Source organism: Pinus tabuliformis, chromosome X, assembly GCF_031772625.1.
Source record: "Pinus tabuliformis cultivar Carrire ecotype Pingquan chromosome X, CPIR1, whole genome shotgun sequence".
NCBI lineage: Eukaryota > Viridiplantae > Streptophyta > Pinopsida > Pinales > Pinaceae > Pinus > Pinus tabuliformis.
The window spans coordinates 243,757,353-243,778,865 of NC_142308.1; the positions used below are offsets into that span (position 1 = coordinate 243,757,353).

General features: G+C 37.1%; 1 protein-coding gene and 2 long non-coding RNA genes across 7 annotated transcripts; 1 reads left to right on the forward strand and 2 right to left on the reverse strand.

Moving 5' to 3' along the window:
• Window positions 1-9,605: 9,605 nt before the first annotated feature.
• Window positions 9,606-10,687, forward strand: LOC149139277 (uncharacterized). Of its 2 annotated transcripts, XR_016264707.1 has the most exons (3): window positions 9,695-10,075; window positions 10,189-10,272; window positions 10,365-10,687. It is a non-coding gene; the product is annotated as an uncharacterized LOC149139277 (long non-coding RNA). The 2 variants fall into 2 exon arrangements; XR_016264706.1 differs by having other exon boundaries at window positions 9,606-10,075; window positions 10,189-10,687.
• Window positions 10,688-12,450: 1,763 nt separating this feature from the next.
• LOC149139278 (uncharacterized) lies at window positions 12,451-13,559 on the reverse strand. 4 transcript variants are annotated; one of them, XR_016264694.1, is made up of 4 exons: window positions 13,318-13,559; window positions 13,154-13,225; window positions 13,035-13,072; window positions 12,451-12,857 (listed from the first exon to the last, which is right to left on the reverse strand). It is a non-coding gene; the product is annotated as an uncharacterized LOC149139278 (long non-coding RNA). The 4 variants fall into 4 exon arrangements; XR_016264693.1 differs by having other exon boundaries at window positions 12,451-12,937; XR_016264695.1 differs by having other exon boundaries at window positions 12,451-12,945.
• Window positions 13,560-14,139: 580 nt separating this feature from the next.
• On the reverse strand, window positions 14,140-16,575 carry LOC149139279 (disease resistance protein RFL1-like). Its single transcript, XM_089450667.1, has one exon. It carries the CDS (start codon window positions 16,573-16,575, stop codon window positions 14,140-14,142), a length of 2,436 nt encoding a protein of 811 aa, XP_089306793.1.
• Between the last annotated feature and the right edge of the window lie 4,938 nt (window positions 16,576-21,513).

A 21,513-nucleotide genomic window follows, 5' to 3' on the forward strand; every position in this document is an offset into this window, starting at 1 on the left:
AGAAAGATTGAGCAAATCTAGAAGCGTTTTATAACGTATAACCTCAAAATTAAAAGCAACACACCCTATCTTATTCTCCTTATATAAGTGGGTCTTTCCCCTATCGAGAGCCTAGCTATGACTAGGCTTCTGTTGTACAAGCACAAACTCAATAACATAGGAGATCATAGAATTCCTAAGCTAGCTTTAAATTCCAGCCAAGACCACCTAAGGCTCAAACGAGGTTGGTATAAAGACACCAGGGCCTGGTTAAACCATTGGGAGATCGACGAGAATGTTGCATTGCAAAACATTAATAACGTTAAAAATATTGTTACTTCTAAGTTGAAAGAAAAAATGTGGTGTGAGAAATATTTAGCAGCTAAAAGAAAATTAAGATATTATAAGGAGGTCATCAACCCCACCCTAGAAGACCAAAAGTATCTCTCTGTTTTAACTAGCTCAAAGAAGAAAATTAATATAACCAAGATTAGAACGAACTCTCATGAGCTCCATAGTGAAACAGGTCGTTGGGCAGTTCCTAAAACACCATGGATGGAAAGGTTCTTCCATCTCTGTGAGAATACGAACATCGAGGATGAAAATCACTTCCTCTTAGAGTGCCCCGTGTACAACCACATTAGATCTTAGTTTCAAAATCTTTGTTGCAATACTGACCTTCCTAGCCTTTTACGCTGTCAAAATTAGAGTGAGCTCGAGAGGCTTCTCTCCAAGCTTTTTGAGCACAGGAATAAAATCTTAAATCAAACTAAATAATTCATTTCTTTATGTCCGATAGACCGAAGTTTGGTCTCAATGGACGTTAACCACCACCATCATCATCATCAATTACATTAATAGTTTAAATAAAGTATATTAAATATGATTACTAAATAAATATTTTAAATTTTAAATTTATATAAATTATAGTTTAAATATTTATCTTAATTATATTAATATACATCAAATAAACTATTTTATATATAGAGTGTGTGTTGAGATAGTTTGATTTTTGTAGAAGGGTTTTTACTTTTAATCAATTTGAATCTAAAGTTTAGTGAAAACTAAATTTCTTTTTTTTGCTAAAGCAAGACACTAACCTTCTATTTCATGTATGTAAGCAATTTACAAAATATACAAACATTCGCCACCCTCTATGGACTAGGGCCAACCAGAACATTGCCCTACAACAAAAGACACTCCAAACTCTTTTAGTTTCTTACAAAAAAGGGGAAACGGGAATATTTGGGCCCATGTTCCAACCACAAAAAACCCGCAAAAAATTCCCTTTGGCTAGTCTCTTTGAATGCCCTCATTAATCCTCTTTTGATCTGACGGTGGAAATGCAAAATGCTTTTGAGATAATCAAGGTATTTAAACTCCCACGCCACGGAACTGCTCGATCCAACCTGACCGTCGGATGGCTTCGAAAAGATGGATGGTTGTGCGTGATATCGCACCGCCGGATGTTATCGACCTTTACGGCGCGATATGGGTGGTTTACGAATCTGCCCATCCACCACGTGTCACGTTTTGTATGGAATCACTGCCCATACTCCAAAACCCCTTTCTGTTGGAAAGCGGTGCGATATCCTGAAAACCGCTCAAGCTGCTGAGTATTCACCCGACCATAGAAACTAGGATGCGGAAGCCCCCATCTCCTCTGCCGACGATTATTCCCGAAAGCTTTTTCCTGAATTGAGGAAAACTTTTGCCTTACACAGTGGATTAAAGAAGAAGAGATAATCCAATCCGCCAGAATTATCCAGGGCCATCCTTTTACCTGTTTGACCCCAAAGAGAGAAACCAGCCAAGATCTGATCATTGAGACCTATCTTTTTGAGATTTATTCTAGAACACTTCCTTATCCTTTTCCGCCAGGTTGTGACTGCGGGCTTTTAAAATGCTTTGTGGTAGAGCTTGCCAGCCCGTCGGAGTTCTGTTGTCCTTGCATCTAACCCCTTGGTTGGCCAAGAAATCTGCCAGTTTGTTGGCCTCTCTACGCACATGATTGAACCTGACAGAGTTAAGCCCTTGAAGGTGACCCTGAATTCTCTAGAAAACTCGAATCAATTTCCAGTGCTGTGAGACTTTCTCTGGCTTTGAGCCACAGTAAATTATTTTTACCGAGTTGATAACTAACTCTGAGTCGGCTTCAATGATTACATTGTGACAGTCCTCCTGCTTCAAAAATTCCAGGCCTTGCTCCATTGCCATTAATTCTGCCATGTTATTGGTAGCTCTTCCTAAATGACAGTGGAAAAGAGAGAGGATGTTACCTACTTCGTCCCTCAGAACTCCCCCATATCCTGCTTTACCAGGGTTACCCTTTGAGGCCCCATCAACATTGTATTTCAAAAATCCTTTTGGGGGAGGTTGCCAGTACTCCTTTTCAACATCCTTTTTGTTAGCTGATTTGTTCTGGTGTAGTAAGATGAACTCCTACAATCCTAACAACCTGAGAGTTCGAAGATCAGCACCTGAGGGAGGATTTTTGGGAAACTTCCTGATTAAAGAGTTGACTGTTTCCCTGATCTGCTTTAAGATCTGCTCAAACAGGCTAAGAGCATGTCTCTTTTCCTCTTTGAAGATTCTCTTGTTTCTTTCTTTCCAAATATTCCAAATAATAAAACTTGGCATGAGAGCCCAAGCAAGGTTGAGAACTTCATAATCTGAAAAGTGTCTCCTCCATCTGATAAGGGTGTTAATAATACTCTCTTTATCCCTGTCCGACTGTTGAAAGATGTTGGCAAAAGCATCCCACAGTCTGGAAGTGTAATTACAGCTATTGAGAAGGTGTTCCATAGTTTCCTCTTGGGCTTCACAGAGCTTGTAGATAGAAGGGCCTAACATGTTCCTCTTTTTAATGTTGTCCCAGGTCAAGATTTTCCTGTGATGAACCATCCACATGAAGAGCTTTATTTTCATCCACCCTTGGTGACTCCAAAGGTGCACCCAGGTTCAGTTTGGAGCCTGGGAACCCAGCTCTAGGAGAATATTTTTTGCTTCCTTGATATTGAAGATGCCTTCACTGTTGTTTCCCCATCTGAGTTGGTCCTGCCCAACAGAAACTAATATCATTCTTTGATCCAACTTTTTCCCAAGAGCCTCTGCCTTTGTTGTCAGTCTCTCATCATTCTTGCACTCTATATTCTTCCATTTCCTCCATTTTTCATTGTTGTGGGTGTTATCCCAAAAATCTTTCACTCTTTTTAAACCTTGGGTGTCAGTTTCATGTTTTAGGATCAAAAACTCCTCTTCTAGAAGTCTTGGTTCTTGTTTACATTTGTCCTCCTAGAAAAGAGCCAGGGCTCCTTCTTTGATTTCCCCAAAACTTTTTTTTTGAACTAAACCTCTGTTTGCCTAGGCTTTGCTCTAGATAGTTGAGCCTTTTATGTTTCCAGACATTCTTATGAGGTCAGTGTCATGCCATGAGCTGGCATATTTTTCTTTCCATATGTTTGCCCATTGTGCCTTAGGATTTGTCATCCAGCGCCACCAGAGTTTGGCTCCTAACACTTTACTTAGGATCTCTTAGTCATCTAAGCCTAAGCCCCTATGCTTCTTGGGTTTACAAATCTTTTCCTAAGAGATTAAGGCCCATTTTTTCCTGGTTTCCTCCCTACCCTAAAGGAAGTCTCTCTGAATGTTTCTGAATTTTTGCAAGACTCCTATGGGGGCTGGTAATGCTAAAAGCACGATAATTGGAATTGCTTGGAGGACCACCTTTATCAACACTAGTCTGCTTGCCAGAATTAGCGATCTTCTCGTCCATTTTCTAACTTTATCCTGCATTTTGGTGATCAAGGGTTCCCAAATGCTCTTGTGCAGAGGTTTCGCAGTTAAAGGAACTCCTAAGTACTTGGAAGGGAGGGAATCCCTCTGAAAGCCTAAAATTCTGGAGATGTTTCTCTGAATAGCAATATTGGTATTAAAGAAAAAAAAATTGGATTTGGAGAGGTTGACTTCCATACCTGAGGCCATGGCAAAGTCATTCAGAATTTGTTTGAACGCCCGAGCCTCTTTGACAGTGGGGATACCCTGTAACATGGTGTCATCTACAAATTGTTGATGAGTTACGGCCTGACCGTTCTCCTTCAGAGTGAGACCTTGAATTCTACCCATTACTTTAGCATGCTTGATAGCCCGTCCGAGGCCTTCCATCATAAGAATGAAGAGAAAGGGAGAGAGCGGGTCCCCCTGTCTCAGCCCTCTGGAAGGAATAAAAATCTCAGAAGGAGAGCCATTGACCAAAATTGAAAAGCTGGAAGAGGTGACTAGGGCCATTACCCATCCTACCCAGATGTGATCAAAACCAAAAGCCTTAAGTATATTCCTGATATAGGTCCAGTTCACCTTGTCATAGGCTTTTGCTATGTCTAGTTGCAAAATCATACCGGATTTCCTTGTACTAGTTAAAGAGTGAACCACTTCATGCGCTTGAATAATATTATCCAAAATTTGTCTTCCTTCTACAGACCTTGATTGTTCCCCTAATATCAGAGAGGGGAGAAGAGGTTTTAGTCTGTTGGCTACAACCTTGGAAATAATTTTGTAGACCACATTGCAAAGTGTTATGGGTCTGTACCTATCTGGTGTCTAAGCATTATCCTGTTTAGGAATCAAAGAGATGAAGGAGGTATTGAGCGCCCGTAAGATGGTTCTATCCCTTCTAGAGTCTTCCACCACCTTCAAAATGTCCTCTTTTACAATATTCCAACAGGCTTTAAAGAAGTCTACATTAAAACCATCCGGGCCTGGTGCTTTGCCATTCTGCATGTCTTTAAGAACCTCACTGACCTCTTCTTCTGTCACTGGTCTGTTGAGATTGAAATTATCCTCTCTAGTCACTAGCTTAGGTATATGCATAGTGACGTCCTTGATGAAATGTTCTCTATCAGAATTATTTTCCTGGGCTATTTCATGGAAGTGTTGAACCAACTCAGCCTCTATTTCTTCATGGGATTGAAGAAGTTTTCCATCCTTCTTTTTTAGTGAAGATATTCTGTTGTGTGCTCTATTTGCCATGGTGGAATTGTGAAAAAATCTAGTGTTACGCTCCCCTTCTTTGAGCCATTGAACTCTAGACTTTTGTCTCCAAAAAATTTCCTCTCGTTTACACCAGTTTTCCCAATCTTGATGATATTTCTCCACTAGATCCTTCTTATCTTTATCAAAACCTTCCGAGATCATAGCTTGGTTGAGAACCTGCATTTTAATTTCCACCAGTTTCTTTTCTGCAAAAATGTTGCCAAAATTCTTCTTATTCCATTCTTTGAGCCTTATTTTTATGTGCTTTAATCTTTTATGAAGCATGAACATCCTAGTTCCCTGAATTTGTAGATCTTCAGCCCACCATTTCCCAATATTACTAATGAAGTCTAGGTGTGACAGCCAAATATTCTCAAATCTGAAAGGTCTATTCCGGGGGGTGCCTATACCCTGGATCTCCATTTGAATTGGCTAGTGATCTGAACCTCCTACTGGAAGAACACTAGCTGTTATTTCCTTATCTGAAAGCATGAGATTCTCAGAGATAATGAATCTATCCAATCTTGAAGCTACCTGAGACTCTCCTCCTCTCTTGTTGTTCCAGGTGAAGAGGCCATTACATGTCTCCACATCCACTAGTTTCATGTTATCTGAAAAGATTTGAAAGGCTAAGGAGTCTTTACTAAGGGCTCTGGTGCCCCCCTTTTTTTTTTCTTCCGAAAGTGATTTTATCATATTAAAATCTCCTCCCATAATCCAGGGTATTCCGGCATGTCTTTCCCTGAGATTCATTAGGGATTCTGTAAACTTGAGTTTGTCCTCTATTCTTTGAGGGCCATACACATTCGTGACTAGATAGGTACTCCTGTCACCAACAGGCTGTATCACTACTGATAAATAATTCCGTGCAGCTTCGGCATCAATTACATCCATTCTTTGGGGATTCCAGAGCATGAGAATACCTCCTGCTGTATTCTCTGCTTTAACTTCTAGATATTCATATTTATTGAGCCACTTGCTATGAAGTTGTCTTAACCTTTGAATGGAACATTTTGTTTCCTGGATAAAAATTATATCCGGAGCAGCCTGTTTCATTCTATTATTTAGCAATCTCTGCTTTCTTTTACTGCCTAGACCTCTAATATTCCAAGAAATGAACTTCATCATTAAATATTTGTGAAGGAGTAGCTGGTAAGATCTTTCATCTTACCTGAATCTATCATGAGCTTTCCGCATTCCATCAATAGTTCATTTTGCTTTTTTCTGCCTCTCTTTTTTCCTGGGTTTTTGGTAGCCAATCCCGGAGTAGATTTTATTGTCTTCACTCCTTCATTGCTCATTTTGTTCCTCTTTTTTTCTTTCTCCGGACCCTTTTCCTGAGTTTTCCATAAATACAGTTGCTGTATTCTATTGAGCTCTTCCTGGGGTAACGATTCCACCCCTCCAGATGTTCCTTGAAATAAAAACCCTTCCAGATCTAGGTTTTCTCTTTCTAGAATCTCCTGCAGTTCTGTCTCCTCCAGATCCATTTCACTCTATGTCATTTCTTGATCCATCTCTGAGTCTGTATCACTCGTCATTATTTCTTTCTGCTTAGCATTTTCCTGAGTTTGCTTACAATTACCTTCCTTCCCCTTCTCCCTCGTACTTCCTTGCCTTGCTTGATTTTCCGCTTCTTTTTCTTCCTCCTCTTCCAATACTTGGAACCTATTCTGCCCGTTTTGATATTCGTCCCTTTGTTGCAGCTTTGGCCCTCTTTTTCCGCCTTTTCCTTTATGGACCACCTTTTGAAAGCTATCATAGTCTTTCATTGTGTTATTTTTACTAATATTCTCCGCTTTGTTGAGAGGGCAGTGTCTGAGAAGATGCCCATGTTCATGACATTTATGACACCTGAACGGAATATGTTCATAGTCCACCATTTGAATCCATTCTTCATCAAAAACTTCCAGTATTACTTCATCCGGAAGAGCTCCTGATAAATCCATCTCCACACAAATCCTGGCAAAAGAAGTATATTTTCCTCTTCTAGTAGCTTCTGAGGTCTTGATAAATCTACCTAACTTGTTGCCTATGGCAGTTAATGATTCAGGTTGCCAATAATCAAGAGATAAGAAATAGAGTCTTACCCAAACCGAGACTGAGATGAAAGTTTCCCTCTCCGGGACAAAGTTCATCTTCCATGGCCTCATGTAGAGTCATGCTGCTGCGTAGAAGTAGGGCCCTCCTTCAAACACCCTGTCTTTATCCTCGATGTTTGTGAACACCACTGTAAAGAAACCCTTTGACCCAAGGTGTAGATCTATGCTTCCTTTGGATTTCCAGTGGTACTTGATCCAAGTTTGTAAGGCTTTTTCAGTGGGTCAGAGTCCCATGAATTTGCAAATGATTGCATAGGTTTGCATGTGCTCCATGTGCGCTTGCAGCCCAGGATCATTTAAAATGACTCTGGGTGTTATTTCAGCTTTGGGTTTACAAGGCCCCTTTTGTTTTTTCTCTTTTGTTTCCTGTTTTTTTTTGTCCTCTTCCTCCTTGTTTCTAGTGCTGTTGTTCTCCCTTATTTTGTTCTCCCCCTCTTCCTTTTCCATATTGCTCCTTTCTTCTTCCACTATTTCTCTCACTTTTTCTGGGGGCTTTTTGCCCTTTTTGGCCACGACCTCCTTGAAGGAGGGAGACGAGCTCCCTCCTCTGCCTCTGTCCATGGATAGAGAATCTCGCAGCCCGCCGAAACCCTGGTAGCTTTTTTCCTCAGCGCCTCCCAACACAAAGTAAAACCTAGTGAAAACTAAATTTCACACCTTATAAATAATTTAAATATTAATTGTAATTATAATAACATGAACTAAATTAATTAAATAAAATATAAAATCTATTAAAAGAAAATGTTTAGTTATTTAATATACAAAATGTTAAAAAATAAAAAACCTAATTAATATAAATTTGAGGATGTATTTTTTTAATTTGCATGGTTAATAATACAAAAGATACATGGTTAATAATCCAATTTAAATATTAATTGTAATTATAATAACATGAACTAGATTAATTAAATAAAATATAAAATCTATTAAAAGAAAATGTTTAGTTATTTAATATACAAAATTTTAAAAAACAAAAAACCTAATTAATATAAATTTGAGAATGTATTTTTTTTATTGCATGGTTAATAATACAAAAGATGGATGGTTAATAATCCAAAATGATATTTCTGATATTATAGTGTTTTGTGGTTCTCAATATTTATATGAAAATGTGGAAAAATAATTATACCATTTTACTAGGGTATTGTTATAGAAAAATGAAATTAAATATAATTTGAAATATATATTTAATATTTTAAATATTAAAAAAAAATAGTAGTTTAAATTTATAATGGTTTTGTTTAAAAAAAAAATTATTCATTATTATTATGAAGATGATATTGATATAAATCATATATCAATATTTTAATTAAAAATTTAGAGTAAATAATGTTTACTTATTGTTTAAGTTGTAAAGAAATAATTTAAGTAATTGATGGTGGAAGTTTTGATCTGTGTATTTGTTGACATATAATCTTTTTTGGACTGTTAATTTTTAATTTTTATAAATAATGAAATTTTCATAAATATTGTGATTTGATGTGTGTATTTGTAACACCCCATGATGCATGACATTTATTTTTACCAAGATTTACTATTTACTGTCAAGTTTTTCTTCTTTATTATGTTGTAACTTGAATTATTAAAGAATTAGGCTGAAATGTGAGAAGTGATTTTGGTAATTGTTAATTAAAAAAAAATTGATCAATTGTAAAAAGAACAGAAGAAACAGTTTAATCACTACTCCTAAAAATAGTTACAAACAATTGCCCATATGATCCTTTAAAAAGGAAATGACAGAACACTGAAAGGGGTTGGAAAGTAGATGAATGAGGGCTTACTGTGGAAAGCTTCCTTGAGCTGGATAAATTAACCAGTGGGAAGAGGTTGTGGATAACAGTCGAAGGGTACAAGACTTGAGGCTAGACACAATCCTAACGCGCAAGGTACCTGCCTGTCTTCATTCGAGTTGGAAGAGCTCGAGGGGGATTCTAGATGTCATTGCCTGATCCACGGCTGGGTGGTGAGACTGACGCTCAACACAGTCCTGACGCCCAAGGTACTTCACTGTCTTCATCCACTGACAGGAGTTGACGCCCAAGGTACTTCACTGTCTTCATCCACTGACAGGAGTTGGAAGACCTCGGGGGGATTCTGGACATCATTGCCTGATTCATGGCTCGGTGGTGAGACTACTAAACATAGGAAATAATTTCATATTCATATTTACAGCAAGAAAATCAGATAGGTATTCTCTACTAAGAAAGATTAAATTGTTCTTGCATAATAAAGTAGAAAGGTAACATGCAAATTGATTACAGTAAGATTGTTATTAAAAGTTAAATAGGTATGCACTGCTTTCTGTTGTATTTCTACCCTATCTAGAGTAATTGTAGGCAGGGGTTAAATTTGACGCCCGTATGCCCGTATTTGGCATTTTTCCCCGTAAAATACGTTTTAATTTAAAACCTCCACGTCATACGCAACTTGTCGTTCATTTTCAAAACCGTCATTTTGACGATCATGTTTAAAAATTAAAAGTTTATTTTTTTTTTTTATAAATTATATATATATATATAAGTTTATAACCTATGGGCGGCTCCATCACATGCGGGGTCTGGTGGCCTTTAATGAGGGAAGGTACTATGTGACAACACCTTCTGCGTGGAGTTAAACTGGAGTGCGCTCAGATCTGGACACATCAGCCACCCTTCTTGGGATTAGCTCGACGTTATCTCTGTACACATGAATTCATGGTACTCCCCTTCACTTGAACCCGTCACGGTATGGCTCTCCTCGGGATTCCGGATGTGATCGAGGGTGGAGACTCCGCCGATCTCATCGGACGGCTAGCACTGTTCCTTGCATTTGTTTTCAGTTTCTTACTACCGGGGTTGGCGCATTTCGGCTCATTTGGATAGGTTTTCGGATTAGCTTTGCAGTTTGAGGGTTAGCCGGCCTGCGGCAACTCCTACCTTCTACCAGCTTCTTCCACGGAAATTTGACAGAGATCCCTCCTACAGGTCAGGGAACTTGGTTTCTATTGTTGATTTCTTATTGCCCCAACCTCGTTTCCACCCTGTAAGCTCCGATAATCATAGCTAATAACATTCACTCATGGGTTTTTGTGTTGCAGGTTCGATTCACCTTAAAGATTCTATGCCGCCGTTGGTGGTGGCTAGACTAGCCCCTCTCAGGCATGGAGGTGCAATCGGCACAGGTAAGTCCAACCCTTCGCACCACTGTTATTTGAAACCAGAGTAGGAGGTTTGCATGTCAATTTCGGTGACTGTCTGAACGTGTTTATGCCAGTTCAAGTTATCCGTCTCTACTTGAGAGGGTTCCTTGGATCAGCTCTGCTCCTCTAGGGACATACCCCACAGTCTGCAACCCAGTAGAGCGTTTCACCAGCAAGCTTGTATTTATACTTATTGCAACTTCTCTGTATTGTATTGGCCTGTACAATGGTCGTGTAAACCTGTTACACAATTTGATACCTCGATTGAGGGTTATGTGGCTTATGACTAGCTTAATTTCTTTGGTACATGTACTGTGTGGACTATGGTTGCCGGGTTGAGCGCTAGCACGCTGCTTCCCCTTTGTTTAATATAAACCCTGATTTCATTTGCACTCTATCGCTCGGTGAATGTTAAGCTACAGATATTACTCTATCTCTTTGATTGTTATCTATGTATTCCAGAGGTTGCATGGCGATTTATATATGTATGCGTTTGCAGTCTAAAGATTCATTTACTTTCTGCGCGAGTTTCATATTATCTGTGTAATGGGTCGAAATCCGAGTTTTATCGGTTACAAATCCTGTTAAACAGGTTGCATTACTCTCTGAGATAGAAGGGATAATCCTGTTTTACTTGCTTGCTATCTGCGACGCATGTTTCAATGGTTATGCTTTTTTTTTTAGCCTCTGGTACTATATCAGTAGCCTGACCGCAACGTAGCGTTTGTGCTGTGTTTGCGGACAAATAAAAAAAGTGAAAATTGCTTGGTATATGTTTATCTATGTAGATTGGGATATTATTTATGAATTTGATAATTGAATACGGTAATTTCAGGTGAATTTGAAAAGATGAATTTACAAGATGTTATTTGTTATATTAATAATGTGTATAGTAAATTTGAAAAGGTAATTTGGATTTTCAGGGGTAAAAGAGGGCAGGGTGAAATCACAACCCCCATGTTATTATTTCAATTTTCACCCTCCATGTTATTATGAATGAGAAGCATATTCTCTGAATATTCAATCTCATCCATTGATTTAAAAAAAAAAAATACAAACCTACATAAATAAATAGATACTTTTATTTTTATGTTTGTAATAGTGGTGTTTTGACAATTACCTCTTTTGGTGAAACTGTCCAAAATTTAATTTCTGTACATGGTGATATTGTATATACTTTTTGAGCATTTACATAGTTCAACCTCTTTACTATTCCACCCAGTCAACTTTAGTCTGGTTCAATTTATAAATTAATTGTGAAAGGTTCTTTGAAGCAGTTTAAAAATAAATAAATAATCCATTAAAAAAATATGCTATGCTTGATTTTATTCTTAACAAACCAGTTCACATAGCACAAATGAAACTTGTACAAATAAATTTTAAAAGTCATATGATGGGCAGTTTAAAAATAAAATCGTCATAAAAAATGGTGATATTGTATATACTTTTTGAGCATTTACATAGTTCAACCTCTTTACTATTCCACCCAGTCAACTTTAGTCTGGTTCAATTTATAAATTAATTGTGAAAGGTTCTTTGAAGCAGTTTAAAAATAAATAAATAATCCATTAAAAAAATATGCTATGCTTGATTTTATTCTTAACAAACCAGTTCACATAGCACAAATGAAACTTGTACAAATAAATTTTAAAAGTCATATGATGGGCAGTTTAAAAATAAAATCGTCATAAAAAAATTCGTCACCGGTCAAATTTAACCCCTGATTGGTATGATTAAATTAAAGACCATAAAAAATCTGTACTCACCAAAGAGTACAAGAAAGAATACACTAGCTATTTAAATAATAGTATACGAAAGAAGTACAACAGAATAAGTCATATTTCTATTCACTCTCTGTATACAAATTATGTTGACGAATTCATCAAATACCGAAACCAGGATAGGCGCTTAAGAGTTCCTAGAAATTATGAAGTATATTTCCATTCTGGTAGCATTAGACAAATGCAAAGTATTTAGCAGAGAACTTAGAATTACATGCAAGAGTGAGAAGAATAACATAAAAGAAACACTGTAAAGGTATATGGGCCTCGATTGGGACTCTCCGCGAATCCCTTGCAAACCCTTTACTACCATAGGTCATCAAGAACCACCATGAATCACTAATGTTATACATAGGGTTCGTTACCCAGAACTGTGATGTAATGAATAGAAATAAAACGCTTTTCTATATTAAACCCAAAAATATAAGTTAACATGCAAGCAACAACGAATAACCCGGCTCTGCAACTCAACACTAGCCGCATTGAAAACTTAACAGGAATGAATCAGTGAAAGTCATGAAGACATTAACTTAACAGAATATTGTATCTACAGAACCCGTGAAAAACCCTTGTCAACATTGCAAATGGAATCACCGTATTGTTCAATGGGTTCCTCATTTCCCCGCAAAAAAATAACTACAACAACACATATGTAGCCATGGCTTTCTAGCCGGCGTCATCAACCTTGGAAGAACCTAATACTTTGAAATAACATGATTCCTCCTCTAATAAGGCCTGTAGTTTGAGAAAAACACATCACCAGGATCATTCAGGGTGAAAACCAACCTGTAATTTAAACGCAGCACTGATGTAAGAGAGGGGTTTCGTTTCGAGTCTCTCTGGAACCATAACAATCATACCGCAACCTATTTTATTGGCAAACCGAAGGCACATCAGATTAGATAAGGAAATCGACACAGAATGAACGAATTAACAGTAAATTCTGGAACAAGGATGACTTACCTTTAAAGGGTTGCCGAGCAGGAAAATGCACCAGGTACCTGACAGGACGAGAGCTGCCATTAGGGTTTCCTCAGAGAATATTAAACCGATAAGTTCATTGTAATAGCTCGATAGTTTACCTCTGGTCGTAAAAGGAACCCGCACCTCCTTCTGTCGTAGAGACTCCAACTATCAGCGACTTACCCATTCCCTGAAGCGAGAGGGACGAAATCAACTATGTGTTAGAGATGGAACTTAACGGAATGATAGCAAACAATATCGAGGAGTTTGGGTCCGTTACCCTTGCAAGCTTGTCGACGCATTCCTGGCGGGAGGAGGTGCCTTACAGCCATTCGGCCGCTCTCTGTCGCAAAGCCAAAACAACAATGACATCGTAGCAAACAAATGACCCTTATCTCACTGCAAGAAACATTAACCTCTGGGGTATTCACCGAGGCATCAAGACCGTGGATACCTCCGATCCTACGATTAAGATGGTGCCAATTGTCGAAATTCGGGATTGTTCCTCTGTATGCATTTAATGTTGCAGGTATATAATTTTTTTATTTTTAAAATAATTTTTATTTGTGACAAATTCTATTTCTAACCCAATAAAATTATTATTCATTTGATCAAGAAAATTATAAAATATTTTTAAAATTTTCAAAATTAATTAAAATATTGACCATAAAATAATTACAATATAAACCATTTAAGTTTATAAAAATAAATAATACTTCACAAATCAAATGGAAAAAACTTTATTTCTGATAAAATAATATTTTACTTATGTTCATATGTTCATATGGTATAAAGATTTTTTGAAGTGTGTCTTTCATCTTATCATTTTCCCACATTATGCTTCCCCACCACTTCATTGGGTTGTCCTGTACACACAGTGGCTGATAAATTAATGCACATAAATTTGGCAGCTCTTCCATTCCGTTCGGAAAATTTTTTAAAGATAAGCAAGCACCGCATATCTTTAAAGCACACGGAGTTGAGGTAGTGTTCTTTCATCCCACGCTTCCCTCTTTGATGCTCCACCCAGGCACTCTGAACGCCCTAGATCTCTGAAAACCAATTTCTGTAAGTTGACATATACATTTGGACTCCCTATCCCCAACTATCTCAAATTATGACCCACCCACAACTTCAGAAGCTTTATATTGGGCAATCGCTCCAATGGAGACAGCTCGCTTATCCCGGGGCACGCCCACAATTTCACCATTTCAAGATGTTCAAACTTACAATTTGGCAGACTTAACCCTTGGTACCAGTATAGCATAAAACTCTGTAGCTTCTCCATGTTCTGCATGTCCTTTGGAAGAAGATCCTCTTCATAACTATCACGGAAGCGCAACGATAAGTGCCTCATCTCCAACCAGGTTCCCGTTATGCCATCTTCAATTCTTGACCTTTTTCCGTCCCGCTGACTCCTGTCTATCGAAATTTCCAACTCTGTCAAGCTTTTCAGACCCTGCAAACTCCAAATAATCGCCAGTGCTTCGATTTCCACACTTAAATCTGTCCATAACTGGAATCTGCTCAGTGAAGTAAGTTCAGACATCTCACGCGGAATCATCTTTAACCAATTACATTCGTCTAAATTAAGATGCTTCAGATTTTTGAGCTCTCCAATCTGAGTAGGCAATGAAGTTAGATCTCTACAACCTGAAAGATGCAAAAATTGAAGACCCAAAAGCTGACATATCTCTTCAGATAAATCTTTGATGGGAAGCCCTTGTAATGAGAGAAACTCCAGCATTCTTAGCTGCTCAATTGACGTGGGGATGAAAGTTATTTGGGTGCAGCCGGACAGATTGAGAACCCTGAGACAAGTAACGCTGAGAAGAAACTCTAACGGAAGCTCTTTCAAGTCTCCATTGCCTTCTAAGTTGAGACTCACAAGCTTCGGGCATCTCAACTCAGTGGGTAGATACTCCATAGAATTATTAGCTACTGATATCATGCTGCAATGCTGATTGTGAACCACTGGGAAATTTCGTTGATGCTGACTTGCCATGAATAAACAGTTATCCTCTCTTTGCCCAATGTAGACCGCCATCTCATGACTGTGAACTGTTATTGTCCTCTGTTTAAAGACATTCGTTCTCTGGTCAACTCTCTCGAACAAGAAACGGTCTACAAGGAACTTTAAGTACTTGCGCCCAATAGCCATGTCCATTAAGTATGTTACTTGTTTGCTCTTCAACAATCCTTCTCCATTCCACATTTGCAGTAATGTATCTGCATCAATTCTTGCACATTTCTCGTACATGGCACAATATAAAAAGCACCTCTTCACGTCTGAATTGGGCAGAGCATCATAGCCATATCGGAGTCTTGCATAGAGTTGTGCATCAAGGCGCCCAGGATGAGTGGCTGGAAAAGATGGATCTACATTTTTCATGGAAGCTAAACAAATATCCCATTCATGTACACTGGTTTTCCCAGTCATTGCTGCAGCCACTACATTTATGGTCAAAGGCACACCTTTGCACTCGTCCGCTATATTCCTGGCACGCTCTTCTATATCCACAGAAACCTGATAGTCTTTGAAAGCCACTCTGCGAAACAGCATCCAGCCTTCATCTCTAGAGAGGGGTTGTATTTCAATGAACTTTTCTGCGCCAATTTGTCCAATGAGATCCTTCCTGCAAGTAGAGAACAGGACTTTACTGTGTTTGCCATCCCCAAATGGCACACCTACCTCTTTCAAATCCAGCCGGTTAAACAAATCATCTAATACCAGAAGAAAGTTGTTCTCCTTCAGATATATAGACAGCATCATCTTCCCCTCATCAAGACTTCTTGGGAGGCTCAAATATAATTGATTTAAAATAAGACCCTGCAAGTCTAAAATATTGCAATCCTGAGGAACTGTAACCCAAATCTTCTTATCGAAGACATTACTGACCTCATGTTTGTACTTGTTGAAGAGCATTTTGAGTAGAGACGTTTTTCCAACGCTGGGCGCGCCATAAACACCAATCACGTGAATCTGGCCACCTTCATTAAGCCAACTCTCCACCTGGGCTTGAGCATCTTTAATTCCAGAACCCACAAATCCAGAGGCACCTACGTCTTGAAGTAATGCCTCTTCTTTATGCAACGGTTTTGCTGAAACAAACTGCGGAGAAGTCACCAATATTGAGAAGTCGATTTGAAAGCAACGATAGAGGAGATCAAAAAATGCGTTCCAATGTCTGATTTGTTTGGTGGGTCTCCTGGGATTGTTCACGATCCAGTCAACACAACGCTGGCGCGTTCCCCAGTTGTCCATGGAGAGTAGGCGTTCTGCCTCTTCAAGAGAATTGTGCAGCAATTGCAACCACGTCTTCACCACCTCCAGGGGCGCTTTGTCATGATCTTGGATGAAGCTTGCAATATCGACTTCATCTCGGAAGAAGATGGCAGCTGTATCATGTAGAAGGCACTCCATGGGCCTCAAGTCAGTTTGCAGAATCTGATGGTTATCCTCATTGTCAATAAAATCCTTCATCAATTGCATCACTGGGCTGATTAAGGCCTTGCCTGATACTTGGGTGATGTCTGCCATGGCTTTCTTGTTGCCGTGGGAAAATGTGGGGTCTATACCTCTGGCCTGCCGCAGGGGAATGGGGAATTGTGATAGTAAAGCAAAGGAGGTGAACTGGGGGGTACTAGGGAGTTGTGCAGATTAAGGGGGTGGATTGGACTTGGATAAGGTAGAGACAGTAGCCCAACCGTCGTTAATATACAAGCGTTCAGCCACGCTGTGATGAGAAAATAAAAGTTTTATGAGAATTGAAGAGGGATATTTGACGAACACTTTGAAAAGCCAAAGGTTAAGACAGTTGTGCACGCAACGAATATCACATCGTACACAGTGCACACGAGATAGGTATTGGCATGAAAGGAACCCATTTATATACCTGTCTTTAGCCTTAATGGCCTTATTCATTTTGATATTAAAGTGGCACTTGCACCAGGTTGGTTCCAAGACAAATGTAAAAGTGATTCCATTATCATTGCAACACGGGGAATATGCTTTACGTTGGTCTGGCAAAAGTAAAAGCAATCCAATAAAGCAGCTCAACGATCAACGTTGGTCTGACAAAAGTAAAAGCAATCAAATAAAGCATCTCAACGATTATATTTTGGGTCATATTTTGGAAGGTTAAAAGGGGTTGGAATTTGGTAAGGAATTTCAGTTTTTTTTTATAGGAATAGTGTTTGAATCATGTTTTTAATAGTGGAAATGGATTCAGTGTAATCAAAAAATTTTGAAAGCACTTAAAATTTTGAAGTTTCACAGTTATAATTTAGATTTGCAAAAATCTTTATCAGATTTAATCAAAATATGACCAAAATTTCTATAACTTTCAGAAGAAAAAACAATCTCATTAGACTACTTGCTTCGGCTTAAAAAATAAGACCAGACAAACACTCAAAAAATATCATTGTAACATGGAAAATATCTTTTAAGTTGTTCTAACAAAAATAAAGGCAACCAAATAAAGCAGCTCAGCGACCATGCTTTGGGCCATAGGGGGGATTCGGTAAGACGATCAAAAAAGCACTCAATAGAATGAGAAAGCTAATAAGACTAGCACTTGAAGCCACATTCAGTATTCAGCATTCAGCCTCTTAGTTTATGTCTTTTAGTAACACAACTTATTTTAGTAAATTCTGAATTTAGTAGTTATACTTGTTTACGTTTAGATAGACCGAAACTATTCTATAGTATTGACCTCTTTTATAACAATGTGTAACAAGATTCAGGTAGGTTAAACAATGATGTATAATTTTGTATAAAATCATTTTGAAACAAAAAAAAATTAATGAAATAAATAAACTAAAATAAAAAGATAATAAATGTTTATATATAATATAAAAAATTAAGTAAAAATTTATATAAAAACCCACTCACGATGGTAGAGGGATGAGATTGTACTAAACATAACTTAAAAACCCACTCACGATGGCAGAGGGATGAGATTGTACTAAAGATAACTTAATAAAAAATATTTATTTACCATTTGTATATTCAAAAAAATTAAAAACCCTTTTATTTAAATTTTCTTTTATCATAATTATTAACCTACCATTTAAAAAACTTAATTAAAATCTTACATGAAAATAAATAAAATAACTATTTAAAAAACTTAATTACAATCTTACATTAAAAAAAATAACTATTTAAATAAGAAAACTACTCAATTCTAGTTTTGATAATCTTTACGATGAAAAAAATATTGAAAAAGAAAATTACTTATATTTAATTTAGATAATCTTTACATGGCTGAAGTATTTTAAAAAAAATGAATTTTCTTATTAATTTAAAGATCTATAATATTTTAATTTAAAATTGGAGTGGGAGTAATTTATAATATGAAATCACTATGCTATTCAAAATTTAGTTAAAATTTAATTAATATAGTGTTTTGTTTACCAAAATAATAAGTTTTTGTTTATTTGCTAAATTGTTTGTGATCTTTCAAGCTTGAATTGTGGCTTGAGGAGATGCCACTCAGGAGTATCTAATCCGTCAAATTCACCGTTGAATCGCATAGCTACCTGGATTTCTTATCATTTCTCCTCCCCATACAAAGGGCATAACTGCCCGGTGGAATTTGATCTTGGATCTCGTTGCAAAAGAGACACATCCTCAACAGTTGTGTTGGCAAAACTTCACTTACCAAAATAATAAATTATTTTAATTTTTAATTATATTTTACTATTAAATTATTTTATTAATTTAATATATAATTTAACATTATAATATAATAAAATATTACATAATTAAAATTTGATAATTATTTAAAAAATGAATAATATAATGCTATATTTATTTATTTTAATGAATTAAGTTAAAAAAATAAAAATATTAATATTATATCATTTATATTTGATTGGGAAAAAAATAAGGATTTCACTCATTTGGTTTTTAAAGGTTCATAAAATTTTCAGCCTATTAATTTAAATTTAATTGACCATTTGAAAATTAAAATCTAATATATACTAAATTATTAATAATTTAATACAAATTAATAAATTATTAACCAACCATCCCTCATTCGACCAATTTAAATTTAATTGATAATTTTAAGATAAACATATAATATAATAAACCATTAATAATTTAATAAAAAATATTTTAAAATATAATTTATTATTATCGTATCATATATTATATTAAAAAATTAATAGCATTTAAAGTAGAATGGTAGGAAATTTTAAAGGATGAAAAGTTAGCTTAGTATTTATTTTGTAAGACAGATTGGGAGATATCTCTTACAAATAATTATAAAATATATTTTTTATTTTGTAAAAAGTTATCAAATATTATGATTAAAATTTAATAAATGATTTATTTAATTTTTTTTAAATAAAATAAAAATTTAATGATTTTAATCGCACATATTAATGATAAAACTTCATAATATGATTTTTATAATTTATGAAAATGCACAATATACATAATCGGTTGATCTTAAATAATCCTTGAATAATTTTTTTCCCTAGAAAATGAAAAAAAAGAGTTGGGAAGTTGAGATGAATGAAGAAGCTTGGTTCGAAATCCCAAACTCTCAATATATTGAGAGTCCATTCGCTAGACTGGATATTAGATAAAACTCTTAGGCTTTTGTTCGCTAGACTGGATATTAGATAAAACTCGTAGGCTTTTGGTATCTAGGATGACCTGACTTGTGACCAGAGCGGTCCTTTTCTTGTATACTACATACGAGGAAATCGATGCCACTACATTCTTGGGAAACTGCAATTGTTTTTTTATTAGATTTGTTTTTAATCTATTCATCGCCTATCACTTAATACTAATCAGATCAGAGAAATCAATAGAAATAAACACAATTAGTAAATCAACAACCATAAACACAATTAGCAGGTGAACCCACTATACCTAAGGATAAATAAATGAAAGCCATTCAAAACTATTAGGGCGGATAATCACAATCTCTTCGAAGAAAGGTTTACATATTTTTTCTTACCCACATTTATTCTCGGTAAGATCGATGGTCCTCCCTCTCTGATTTGTTATTAGATGTTCACAAAAATGAAATCCGAGACAACCCTCCTTGTTCACTCTAGCTTGCGGGCAATAAGATTGTTTCCTACAATTTGCGATGTCCCAACACCAACAACATAACACTGTAACTAGCGATTTCTATAACAGTTACAAGCCTAAAACCGGGGAACAAAAGTGGAGGATTTTCAAATTCAAAAGGACCGCCGAGGGAATGAGTTAAGTAAATGTCACATTAAACACTATGCCCTTTATTTCCATACCTCGCGCCTAGTCCAAGTTTCTATAGCCGCCAGCGAGAATCAGTGATCGGGAAAGCAGATCCATGATTGTATACATGATGGTATGTTTATGCATTCTATTCCAGTCGGGGTGGATAGCGCTTGCGGAAAGGGCGCACCAAGTTTCAAGATCCTCCGGAATATGGATACAGCCCGTACATTTAAAACTTTGTCAACCCAATCGAAAGCGCTCACCACCCAGTACTTCATAAGTACAGTGAAAATTCATGCCAAGCATTTTCCATTGCAAATTTCTCAGGATTTTTCAGACCTCGACAATAAGCGTTTCGGTTTACATCAACAGAATATGCAAAGGGGACAGAGAGGGCCCCACTGTCCACGTCAACAAACTTGGTGAATATGCAATCGAGATAATCTTGGCGGTTTGTCATTACCAACTTAATCTGGTGATGGGATAAAGAAGACGCAGAAGGAATAGAGGGAACTAAATCCAAAAAGTTGAATATGGCGTTGGGCCCTCTAAGGCAATACGTTGCAGCGTCGAAGGGCGTCATGTTCCACAGTTGTGTATGATACAAGCCATAACTTCTGTCGAGATCTTGATATTTGAATCTCGACTACCCAACTCCCCCTTTTTGGGTATGAGATTCCCTTAAATTGGCATGACTTTTCGATGCGATCTTTGCCTGCTAAAGCATGAGTATTGTTATTTTCCTGTCTTGGCATTTCTTCTGGGCGACATGTTCTCTTAAATTGGCACGAACTTTTTTCCCGATCTTCACCTCGTAGAGCATGTGTGGACATTTCTTCCATTTTAGGGTTGAAAACATCGATTCAACATTATTTATATAGCATTGTTGTTCGAGAAAATCGATGTTGGTTATTGTTGGAGCCTCCTGCGAGTTCCATATATGATGTGGAGATTGGAATACTTAAAAACATGTAGACAGACGAGTCACAGTTGAATGGTTACTTTCGACTCTTGGCAGCTGAAGCTATATTCCATCAATATTCAGAACATGAAGATAGTGTGGCACTCGTGTAGACTTTGGCCTTGCTCCTACAAGCTCGTCTATATGGAGCTTCCTGACAGGCTTCGACGTCGGGTGCGGAGCTGCGGCGGTAGGTTTCGACCCTAAATGTGGAGCTGGATGGTCGACTCATAGACTTCGGCCTTTCTCGCGTAGAATTCCACTTTGATCGTACAAGCTCGCCTATACGAGCACCT